The sequence below is a fragment of the Rhinopithecus roxellana genome, chromosome 19 (genome assembly GCF_007565055.1).
Source record: "Rhinopithecus roxellana isolate Shanxi Qingling chromosome 19, ASM756505v1, whole genome shotgun sequence".
Taxonomy (NCBI): Eukaryota; Metazoa; Chordata; class Mammalia; order Primates; family Cercopithecidae; genus Rhinopithecus; species Rhinopithecus roxellana.
The window spans coordinates 19983285-19995316 of NC_044567.1; the positions used below are offsets into that span (position 1 = coordinate 19983285).

Below are 12032 nucleotides of genomic sequence, written 5' to 3' on the forward strand. Positions count from 1 at the left end.
TGAGCCCAGGAACTTGAGGCTGCAGTGAGCTATGACTGTGCCACTGCACTCTAGCCTGTGCTACAGTGAGACTCCATCTTTAAAAAAAAAAAAAAGAAAGAAAGAAAGAAAGAAAGAAAATTGCTGTGAGATTTTAAATGTTTTCACCACAAAAAAAGCTAACTAGGTGAAGTGATAGATGTTAATTAGCCTTACTTAATTATTCCATAATGTACACATATATTAAAACATCATGTTTTATACCATAAATGTTTTGTCCATTAAAAAGTAATACATTTTTTAAAATAAAAAAGAAGTTTTAAAAAAATTTATACCAGAAAGAACAGAAAGAGACAGAGATGATTCTTATATTGCCTTCTAGTAATCAGGAAACATCTATTATCTAAGAAGAACAATATCTATCCCAAGAGTTGGCATCTCTGATCCCTCCCCTCAAATCTAATCAGTTCCCAAGTCTTTTCCACAGCCCCTCACATCTGTCTCTTTCTTTCCTTTACCACTTCAAAATCCCAGTTTGGGCATTTATTACCTCACACCTGAGCTTCTAGAACAGCCTCTCACTGGCTCCACTCATGGCCTCTCTCTCTTTCTCAAAGAGAAAGTTCTCTGGCTCATATCTACTAGATCAATTTTCTTAAAATAGGCCTGGTGTGGTGGCTCATGCCTGTAATTCCAGCACTTTGGGAGGCCAAGGTGGGCAGATGGCTTGAGCCCAGGAATTCGAGACCAGTCTGGGTAACATGGCGAAATCCCATCTCTACAAAAAACAACCAAAAAAAACACAAAAATTAGCCTGTAGTCCCAGCTACCGGGGAAGCTGAGGTGGGAGGATCGCCTGAGCCCAAGAGGCGGAGGTTGCAGTGAGCCGAGATTGTCCTACTGCACTCTAACCTGAATGGCAAAGTGAGACTCTGTCTCAAAAAAAAAAAAAAAAAACTTAAAATACCACTGTGATCATATCTACTCAAAACCTCAGCAGACTCTTCATTACCTTCTCCATCAAGTTCAAACTCCAAACTCCCAAGCTCAGTAGTCCCTGTGCAGTCCTAGCTGCCTCCTCACCTTTATCTCTTACTACTCTCCCAAACAAATCCTTCCTCAAACTGGTCTATTTAATTCCTTCAGATATGCCCTGTACTCTTCTGCCTCTAAGTTTTGGCATACACAATTTCTCTTCATTTGCAATACTCTCTTCTTCACAGCTTCTCTCTTGGCCTATAGAAATTCAATCCATCCTTCAAGAACTAGTTTGAGAGCCACCTACTAGGCATACTTTTTCATCACCAAGGAGGAAAAGATGGCAGATTCTAAAGTTAGACATGTCTAGGTTTGAATTATAACTCCAGTCACTTACTGGCTGAGTGACACTGCATATACTCCTTAAAACTCTTTGCCTCAGCTTCTTCATCTTTAAGATGGGGATAAGAGCAACTTCCCTAAGGCATATTGTGTAAAGTAAATGAATTAACTCATGTAAAGCACTTAACATGATGCCTGGCATAGATGAGGACCCAAGAAATGTTAGATATTGTTATTACTCTTATTATTAACATTGCCATTGGTGAATTTATCTTAATCTGAATTCAGATAATACTTATGGCCATTACAAACCCTTCACATACCTACAGTATCATTCCCCTCCTTCTTCTTTTCCCTCTTACCTCATGTTTGTTCTTCCTCCAATGCCCCAGGCCCCCAGATTGCAAGATCCTGATGAACGGGTCAATTTCTTATACATCTTAGTATCTACAGTGGTCACTCACACCTAGCATATTGTTTAATGCCTAATGAAACAACACTAAAGAGCTGGCAGTATTAAAATGCCCTGCATCCTATAGTGAAAAAGTATTAACAGCGTGCTTAAAATGATTAATTAAAAAATGTAAATTTCCAGCCTCACAAAATTAAACCTCTTCTTTCATGGTTCTCTAGGTTCTTTTTGCTATTTTAAAGCAAACGACACAACCTATTCATGCAGCAAGAGATGGAACAGCAAAATATATGGAGGTCAGACAGCAGCCAAATGCTAGAGTACAAGGACCTCGAAACAACTCAGCTGAACACAATTCTGGATGAAGTCCAAAAGGGAGACAATTTAAAGGGAAAGGAAGCTGGCTTATTAGTTATGCTAATAATGCTGATTGTTACACCAGCCTTAGGATTCCTTTGCATACAGGGCCAAGTATAAACAACTGAAATAACCAGGCTAGTAGATATAGAAATATTAGTGATTTAACTCAACAATGGAGCTTATTACACGATCAATTTAATTACCTATGTCAAAAGTGACTATTAACATACCTCAAGATTTGAAAGTAACTCAAGTTTTGGCTAATGAAGTCATATCAAGTGTACACGGTCTTACTGTATACTAATCATTCACTTCAAGTAAATTAGTATGATGACAACTTGATATACATATATTATCATAGCATAAACTATTTTCAACAATGCCCAAGGAAAATAAATGTTACTCTAGTACTGATTTCCAGTTTATTTGTATGACTCTAATAACTTTCAATCGATTTATTCAAAATCAGGCCTAGTAACCACAAACCAAAGAGTTTACTAGTGGAGTGAATTAAGAAGGTTTGATGGTATGTTAATAACTTTCCAAAAACTAGCATAAAGTACTACACATAAGAATAAACTATATTAAATTTTTATTCCTATGATACTTGTCCTCAGATGACCCTAAAATGTTTTACCAGCTTTGAAGTACAAGTATTCTCAAATCACAAAATCTTAGATTAGAAATAGAAGTCCCCCACTGCAGGAATTCTTTATATCACCTCCCAGGCAAAATGTTCTCCAGCCTTTGCTTGAATATTTCCAGCAATGTGCACTCACTATTTTGCAAGGCAGTGCACTCCACTGTTACAAATTCTTCCTTACAATCACTGGAAATATGCCTCCCTGAACCAAGAATCCCAGTTCAGCTCTCCGAAACAACCCAAGATATGTTAACCTTTGAAATAAAATCACTTATTGAATTAAGATATAGTTGTCAATTTGGTCACACAAAATGCAATTAAAGCTCAGAAAAGAAGAAACTACAACCATACACAACAAAACTTTGAAATTCAGGAAATTATACTGAAATGACAAGCCAGCAAATTTCAGGATATCAAATCTCATACCTCAGTTAACATACAAATATTAAGAGTAACCTGATTGATTTTTTTTTACAATGGAGAGTGGTACAGTGTTTATTAAATACCTTTTTTTGCAACTTGATACCACTAAATCCACCAACACAGTTTTTAAAATTACAGTTCTGCAAGAAGTTCAAAGTGGTTTTCCCAGTTGCTCACATTTTCATTCAGTCTATTTCTCTCTAAAACATCTGGGTGTTTGTTTTTTAAAGCCCATTCGCCCCACTGGTGCAATATATTGTTTTTAAAAATAAATATTTTCAAAAACGAAGCCTAAGAAATGGAGTGTAAAATAAAAGAGTGGGGGTGGTGAAAGGAGAGAAGGCAAAGACGGGCCCAGCGGGGAAAGGCTGGTTACTGGGTATTCTCCTTCTGAGAGCATGCTTTATTGGCACAGGCATCTGAGGTAACGAGTCATACAAACACGACCTTATAACGAGAATGATCATGAGCAATGAGTGTAAGGCATAAATATCTGTAAGATGGAAATAATTTGGCACTGATCACCAAGCAGCACCAGATGCTTCGGGACCTCATAAAGGAAAGGTAAGAGGTCCACGAAATAGAGATCATTGTCACCCTTTGGGGTGGGGGGCAGGAGGGAGAAACCAAGGAGTAACTACCGTTGGGCAGTTCAAAGCCTGAACAGTACAGAGCACAAGAAAGCCAGCAAGTGACTAGGGGAAGGCACACACCCTGGCGAGTCCGAAGAAGGGTGTGCAGTGTGCAAATACTGAACGGGTCTATGAAATGGTGTGGGTAAGAGATGTGGGTGTGGGTAAGGGGCAACGCAGGAGGCTCACGGTCCCCTCCCTGCCGCAGAGCAACAGAGGGTAAAAGAAGGGGGAGGGTGAAAAGCAAGAATGACTCATTACCAAAAGGAAGTGCTCAAGCCATAGGGAGGCATGCCACAGGGGATTTCAGGGCGAGGATTGTGAGGAGCTAGGTGCTCAGGGTGATGGGGGCAAAAATCAACGTCTTGTAGTTCCTGCTGCTAGTCTTTAAGATGGGGGTGTGGGGGGTTCGTGGCAGCCGACTGCCAAGGCCTGGGAAGCGGCGCGGCGCGTGCGCAGTGGCGTTCGGCGGGACCCGCTGAGGCAAAGCGGAGCCGCAGTGACAGAAGCAAGCGGAGCGGCCGCCAGGAAGGACTCACCGAGGCGCAGGGGCTGGAGGTAGTGCTGGGGGTAGGTGACCGCTGGACCGTGACCAAAGCCATCTAGGCGCTGCTGGGTTGTTCCGGGCAGGGCATTCTTGTCCTGAGTGTGGGGGGCGGGAGGGTGACGGAGCCGGGATGGGGAAAGGGGTGCGGGGTGGGGATGAAGGGAACGGGGAAGAGGAGGAGGCCGCAGGAACGGCCGCAGATTCCGCACCCACCACCAGACTCTCGCCGACTGACGCGCCGAACGGGCGGCGGGCGGGCGGTTCGGCAGCTGCGGGGCACAATGAGCGCTCCCAGTGCGCAGGCGCCACCTGTCAGCTACCGCCTCTCCCCTCGGCGCGCGCCGCCGCCTGGTCGTAACCCTTGAGTTGCCGGAAGCCGGCCAAGTGCGTGGGCTTCGGGCCGCCGCACCCTCCTGGGTTGCCTCCTTCGCACTGGAATTGCGTGGTTTGCCAGCGCTGGGTGCTGTGGAGTGGGGTGGGGGAAGGGGCCGGGGGGAGCCAGCCGGGTGAGGGGTCTCAGCCGGGTGAGGGGGCCGCTGGAATCTGCACTCCTGAGACAACCATTTTATGAGGTGGGGCGGCGCACAGCTTAACCAACCTTAGAAAAAAGCATCTGAGATGAAAATCCTGAAGCAAACACGTTTTCTAGTGGGAAAGGGCTCCGCAGAGTTTCAGACCCTCTCACTGGGCGCAGACAGGACTGAGCTAGACCAGTTTACCCCCTTCGCTCCGGTTCTCGGGGGCTTTTTCTCAACTTTCCCATCCTTCCGTCCATGTTTTATGATGAGACTTCTAGAAAGAAAACCATTTTCCTTTTGATACCCTGGAAAGGTTTGTGGTACCCTCATGCTTCCTCTATTGGCTGTCTAAAGACTTATTCATTATTCCTGAGGAGAAGAGAAGCTGAGCGCGCCTGGGAGTCCCTGGAAGCCTGGCTCCATGAGTTGTGAGGGTCCAGCCTGCTATTGACCTCTCACTTGCCTCCTGCTGTAAAGACATTCTCTTAATTAAACAGGATTTGCTCGTTAAGCTTTCTTCTCCTTCGTCTCTAAATGTCATTATTTCATAGACCTGTGTAAAAGTGAAGATTAAAAGATATTTTAAGGGAATGATTTTCTCAGAGGTGAACTCTTTGCAGAACATAAGCAAAGAATGTAATGGAAAATCAAGATTAAAAAGGAAAAAAAAATCGCACAATGCAAATATCACTGATTATTTACACAAAGAGAGTTGACAAGGCTATTTCTCAGTTTGAGTGGATGAGCTGGTAAATACCACCGTATATATCAAAGCTGTAGAAACACACACACACTCGGGAGTTTGCAGTTATTAAAACCCACCCCCTCCTGTTTGTCGCTCAAACACTCTTGGATCTCATTGCTCCTTTTAAACTGACAGGGCTGTCATGAGCTCTTTCTGGCTGCTGTACGGTTAAATGCCACAAGAGTTCTCTGTGCTGAGCCTTTGTTCTCTCCCTGGGGCCCTGTGGTTGAAATAATTAGCAGGGAGTTTCCATCAAGAATCAGACACTGAGGGTCCCTGTACTATACAGTCCTATATAGAGTGTAGTGCAGAGAAGCCAGCTGGTAGGCTTTTGCCCCCTGGTGGTGATCAGGAGTGACTGTGAGGCAAAATTAACACAAAGATGTATGGTTCACAGATTAAACAATCTGACTGTGTTTTTCCCAGAGCTCCGTAGTAAACAGGAAAAGAGAAGGCAAGGTTCAGAAGTAAGAACTTTGAACCAATGCATGGGAGACCAAACAGGAAACTAGATACACAGCCAAGAAATACACATAGCTAGAAGCTGAATGAACTCAAATAAATGAAATATATGTGCTTTATGAACCAAAGTATCATTCTAGAAAAAGTAATACTCAAATCTGTAGGTCTTAGTACTTGTATGTTGATTCTCTGACTCAGGGACGGCAACAATGATGATCTACTTTTTCATGGTAACATACTCTTAAGAAATTCTCTTGGAAAATGTAGGACTTGAGTCCATTAACCTTGCAGTGAGAAAGACCACTACCATTGGAATCAGAAGACCTGGTTTCTAGTTCCAGCTCTAAAACCTTATGCAAATTGCTTGAACTTTTTGAGCGTTAATTCCTTTATCTCTACAATGGAACCCTAACTGATAGGATTCTTGAGATAATGTATGGTAAAGTGCAGCATAAACTGTAAAGCCCTCTATGTAATTAAGATAACTTTTTTTTTTTTCTTTTGAGACAGAGTCTCCCTTTGCCGCCCAGGCTGGAGTACAGTGGTGCAATCTCGGCTCACTGCAACCACCACCTCCTGGGTTCAAGAAAGTCTGCTGCTTCAGCCTCCCGAGTAGCTGGGATTACAGGGGCCCGCCGCCACACCCGGCTAGTTTTTGTATTGGCCAGGCTGGTCTCGAACACCTGTCCTTAAGTGATCTGCCCACCTCAGCCTCCCAAAGTGTTAGGATTACAGGCGTGAGCCACTGCGCCCAGCCTTTTTTTTTTTTTTTTTTTTTGACGTGGAGTTTCACTCTTGTTGCCCAGACTGGAGTGCAATGGCACAATCTCAGCTCACTGCAACCTCCGCCTCCCTGGTTCAAGCTGTTCTCCTGTCTCAGCCTCCTGAATAGCTGGGATTATAAGCATGTACCACCACGCCCAGCTAATTTTATGTCTTTTTGGTAGAGACGGGGGTTTCACCATGTTGGTCAGGCTGGTCTTGAACTTCTGACCTCAGATGATCCACCTGCCTTGGCCTCCCAAAATGCTGGGATTACAGGCGTGAGCCCCTGCGCCCGATCATCATTCTTTTTCTTAATAGTAGAAGTAGATTAGTGGTCAAGACATGTTTCATCTGTAGGTAAGTGTGGAACATTTTTGTTCCACATATCTAAGGTGATAAAATCCTGATCAAGAATTATGAGATACCAAAATTCACATTGTTTGTATCAGGAAGTTCATTTATTAATTTTCAGGGGAAATATTTCTTCCTGGTATATACCTTTTAAAGAAACTAAGATTTGGAAATTATTGGTGCATGTTCATTAATTTATTTACTAATAATTGAGAAAATATTTTTTGAATGTGTATCGTATACTAGACACTGCTTTAAGAACAAGAAATGTTTATCTACCTCTTAGGGGCTCAAAGCCAATTAGTAGGGGAAAACACATCAACAAATAATTAGAGCGTAGTTTAGTGGTTCCATGGCTTCTGTCACCTCTGCTAGGCACGAAAGGAGGTATGTAGAAATATAGGAGAAGTCTATATACATACAAAGTTCTATAGAAACAAAGCAGAGAAGGTCTGGGCAAATGTGGTCTTTATGATATTGGCTTTCAGGCTTTGTCTGCAGATCCCAGTACAGTCACTTTGTGAACAGAGTTGGACCACAGTAAGCATTTGATGAACCTAGGCTCTGTGCCCCATTTATACCTAATTTTCCTAGGCTCCACCCTGGTTCCTGCTAGGTCTTCTGGTGAACTGAGAGAGGAGGTATCTTCTAATAGAGTGAAGATCCTAGGATCCTCTTACTATTCTGGCTGAATTTGAGGAGAGAGAGGTCAAGAGCAGGATTCCCAAGAGAGGGAGCCAAAGATACAAAAGTCCTCCTAGTTCTATTTATAGCACTTTCACTCTTCCCACCTATGATGCTGGAGGCCTGGTTGTACCACTGGAGTCCATTTAACCCTTAACTTGTATCAATACTTCTTCCGGGGTGAAAATATAGGGGAGCTTGAAATCTCTGAGGTTAGCTGCTTCTTAAGCTTTGAGAACCTGATGAAAACTATTGACCTTCTCTCCAGAAAGATGTACTTGCATATTTCTCATACCTGCTAAAACCTATCAAGGAACCCAGGTGAAGAATCCTGATCTAAATGTTAAAGGGGTGGTTCTTTACCTTTTTTTTTTCACATCATGACATCCATAGAAATAATATTTGTACAGCACACTGGGATAAATTAAAGGGGATTTGGAGGCAACTAATTACATGGGACTTGGTGAAAAAAAATGGTTTTCTTTATATTACTTACTTTTAATGAGAAAATAAACATATTAAGGATGACACTAAATACTGAATTTGTATACGTTTCCAAATAAAGTTATCTAAAAATTTAATGAAAAACCTGACATTGCTTCTCTAAACATAACTTTTTTTATACAGGATTTTATTATTGAAATTACTGCATGCAGTTCTTGAATGAGACAGTTTAACAGTGATCTCTTCAAATTCTTGGTGGTCATTATTGATGAGAACTTAGTTCATACAAGTAGGTGATTATAAAAAACTTTTTTTTGTTGTTTTTTTTTTTGAGATGGAGTCTTACTGTGTCGCCCAGGCTGCAGGCTGGAGTGCAGTGGTGCAATCTCCACTCACTGCAAGCTCCGCCTCCCAGGTTCACACCATTCTCCTGCCTCAGCCTCCCGAGTAGCTGGGACTACAGGCGCCTGCCACCATGCCCGGCTAATTTTTTGTATTTTTAGTAGAGACAGGGTTTCACCTTGTTAGCCAGGATGGTCTCAATCTCCTGATCTCGTGATCTGCCTGCCTCGGCCTGCCAAAGTGCTGGGATTACAGGCGTGAGCCACGGCGCCCGGCCAAAAAAAACTTTTAAACAATTTTCACAACAATTCAAAATTTACAAGTATAAATTATAATTGATACTATATCCACATTATCATAGGGTATTTCCTCATTACATTTGCCAATGGGAATTTCCCCATCTACCCAAACACTTTTCATGTCAAGCATCTATTGCAAAATATTGATAACAGTCTAATTTGCAGAGTATGATTGTGTTATTAGAGCAATAATTCTGCATCTAACTCGAACATAACTAAAAGGGCACATCAGATATAAACAAAAGGAAGAATTCGATATATATAAAAAGAGAGATTGTGAGCTGAGTTCATCAGGAGTACCTAGCAGGCCTCCCTGTCTTTCCTGGCCTTATCTGAGGCTATAAGTCCTGCTCTTTGGTACCTGCAACATCCTCCAAAGCTCAGTGTTTATGATAGGCAGCAATGTGTACTACAATTGTCTTGTGAAAGTGATGACCTGGTGGTAGAATACTCCTTGGCTTTGCTTGGCAAGAACTTCATTGTGCTGTCCACCAGCAGGACCATGGGCATACTAGGGTGGGTATTCACAACCTGATTTTGGGGGGCTGCTGAGAATCTCTAGATCACACTGCTTCTTGCCAGGAGTGAATTACCTAGATGTATCAACCACTCCAGTTCTTTTAAGTAACTCCTCAGGCTGAATAGATCCCTATCTTGCAATATGTCTGAAACTCATTCATTGCATACCAAATGAAGTGTTTCACTTGAAAGATTATGGCTTATATAGCTAAGCTTAAGAGAGAGCAAAAAAAAAAAAAAAAAAAAAAGAGAGAGAGAGAGAGACAAGAAATCATGGTCCTATCCTTGATAATCCAATCCCTTATATTTGAAACAACTCAGGTATAATTATAAGTATAAATTAATATAGCACAGATATATAAGAGCTGAGAGCAACTGCAGTATTATTGAGTCATGTGTTGCCTTCACTTGGTTGCATTTTTTCTTAAGTTTTATAAAAACTGTAACTTTTACTAACTTCATTTAACTGTGTCCTAACAGGAGATAGAAACCACACCAGCTTGGGTGGGGTGCAGTGCCTCATGCCTGTAATTCCAGCACTTTGGGAGGCTGAGGCAGGAGGATTGCATAAGAATAGGAATTTGAGAGCAGCCTGGGCAACATAGTGAGACCTTATCTCTCCAAAAAATACCAAAATTAGCCGGCTGTGGTGGTACACAACTGCAGTCCTAGCTACTTAGGGGTCTGAGGTGGGAGGATTGCTTGACCCCAGGGTATTGAGGTTGCAGTGAGCTATGATTATGCCATTATACTCTAGCCTGTGTGACAGAGCAAGACCTTGTCTCAAAAAAAAAAAAAAAAAACCAGAAACTCTACCAGTTATTTGCCAAGAAATTTTAACAATGAATTAATTACTAGATATAAAGTTATTAAGTAGATAACTTTTTTAGAGAAATCTAAGGTATCACAGAGGTGAGTAATACCTCCCACCTTAAGGGCTAGAAAACAAAAAACAAAGAATCAAAGGGAAAAATTTAGAAATTTAGAGGATTGGCCCCACAGAGCTAAAACTAAGGTCTCTGAGGAGAAAGTGCTGCTCAGCTGGTGTTAGTGCCTCTGAGCTTAGAGGAGGGGCTTCATGGCACCCAGGGTTCTGGGACACAGACTTCTGAAGCCAGAGCACTGGCTGGCTGGTGGTGGTGCCTTAGAGTAATGAAAATTATAGAACTATAGAAAAACTACTACACACTGGATTCAGCTGTTGCTTCAAAAAGGAAATGCTGCTACCAGAATGAAGCATTACTAGGTGAAGTACACAGGAACCAAAAGACCACAAGAAGCAGTCAGCGGATAGACAAGAAGGAGCAAGTCTCTTGTCTTTCCTTCGGGTGTGGGATGTCCCTCTGGTGCCCCCAGTTAACATAGTATAACAAAGCCAGCTGGGGAGGCAAAGAAATGTGATTTTCAGGGTCTCAGCTTTAGCAACAAAGAAGAGTAAAAATGGGTGAATTTGGAGATGAGACAATAATTTAATAACTGGCACTTGATTGATGTGGAAATTGATGCCAGAATGGAATTTATCTCCCATCCTCTGGTTTGCATGTATCTCTTAAAGACAGTTAAAGACCTTGCTACTTCCTGCTCCTCAGATACACTCAGCATACTTTCATCAATGTGATGCAGACTGGGAAGTCAAGATGCTCAATATCTCTGTGGACTATATTATGGCAGGGAGCTAGAGAAATGATGTAGCCCTGAGGCAAGACTGTGAAGGGATATTGTTGGCCCTGCCAAGTAAAACCAAACTGCTTCAGGTGTTTCTTGCCAATTTATATGGAGAAATAAGCCTTTTCTAGGACAATAGCCACATACCAGGTGCCAAGGGCTGTGTTGATTTGCTTCAATAAAGATACTACATATGGAAGAGGAGGTGCAAGTGGAGGCATAATCTGATAAAATTTACAGTAATCCACAGTCATTCTCCAAGATCCATCCACCTTCTTCTTCGCAGGCCAAACAGACAAGTTAAATTGTTGTGAGGTAGCTTTCATCACTCCTGCTTCTTTTTTTTTTTTTTTTTTTTTTTTGAGACGGAGTTTCCATTGCCTAGGCTGGAGCGCAGTGGCATGATCTCGGCTCACTGCAACCTCAGCCTCCCAGGTTCAAGCGATTCTCCCACCTCAGCCTCCCGAGTAGCTGGGATTTCAGGCATGTGCCACCACGCCCAGCTAATTTTCATATTTTTAGTAGAGATGGGGTTTCACCTTGTTGACCAGGCTGGTATCAAACTCCTGACCTCAGGATATCCACCCGCCTCGGCCTGCCAAAGTGCTAGGATTACAGGCGTGAGACACTGTGCCCAGCCTCACTCCTGCTTCTTTCAGATCTTTATTGGTGTCATTAATCTGTGTAATCCCCCATCCCCGCAACCCCAAGGAAGCAATATTTTTGTTTACTGTCCTGGTGTGTTTGGAGGGGGTTTGAGAGGAGGTTTTCAAAGGCTTCAACTTGGCCCTTCCTACTATAATAGTCCTTATTCCAGAGTCAGAGAACTGATACAGAGATCCTGCCAGTTACCAGTATCTCTGTTCTAATTATATATTCGGGGACTGATGAAATCACCACAGGGTGGTTCTATGGCCCTACT

At 42.5% G+C, this 12032-nt stretch overlaps 1 protein-coding gene across 4 annotated transcripts in view; it reads right to left on the reverse strand.

Moving 5' to 3' along the window:
* The window catches only part of SSH2 (slingshot protein phosphatase 2), a 311909-nt gene extending 307302 nt beyond the window's left edge, over nucleotides 1-4607 (reverse strand). For 2 of the 4 annotated variants that reach the window (XM_030922916.1, XM_010367964.2), the window contains exon 1: nucleotides 4309-4600. In XM_030922916.1, coding sequence (XP_030778776.1) covers nucleotides 4309-4371 — 63 coding nt within the window. In that variant the 5' untranslated portion in view covers nucleotides 4372-4600. Of the gene's footprint in view, nucleotides 1-4308 lie in introns of all 4 variants that reach the window. The other 2 variants (XM_010367962.2, XM_010367966.2) reach the window with 2 other exon arrangements.
* Nucleotides 4608-12032: the final 7425 nt, after the last annotated feature.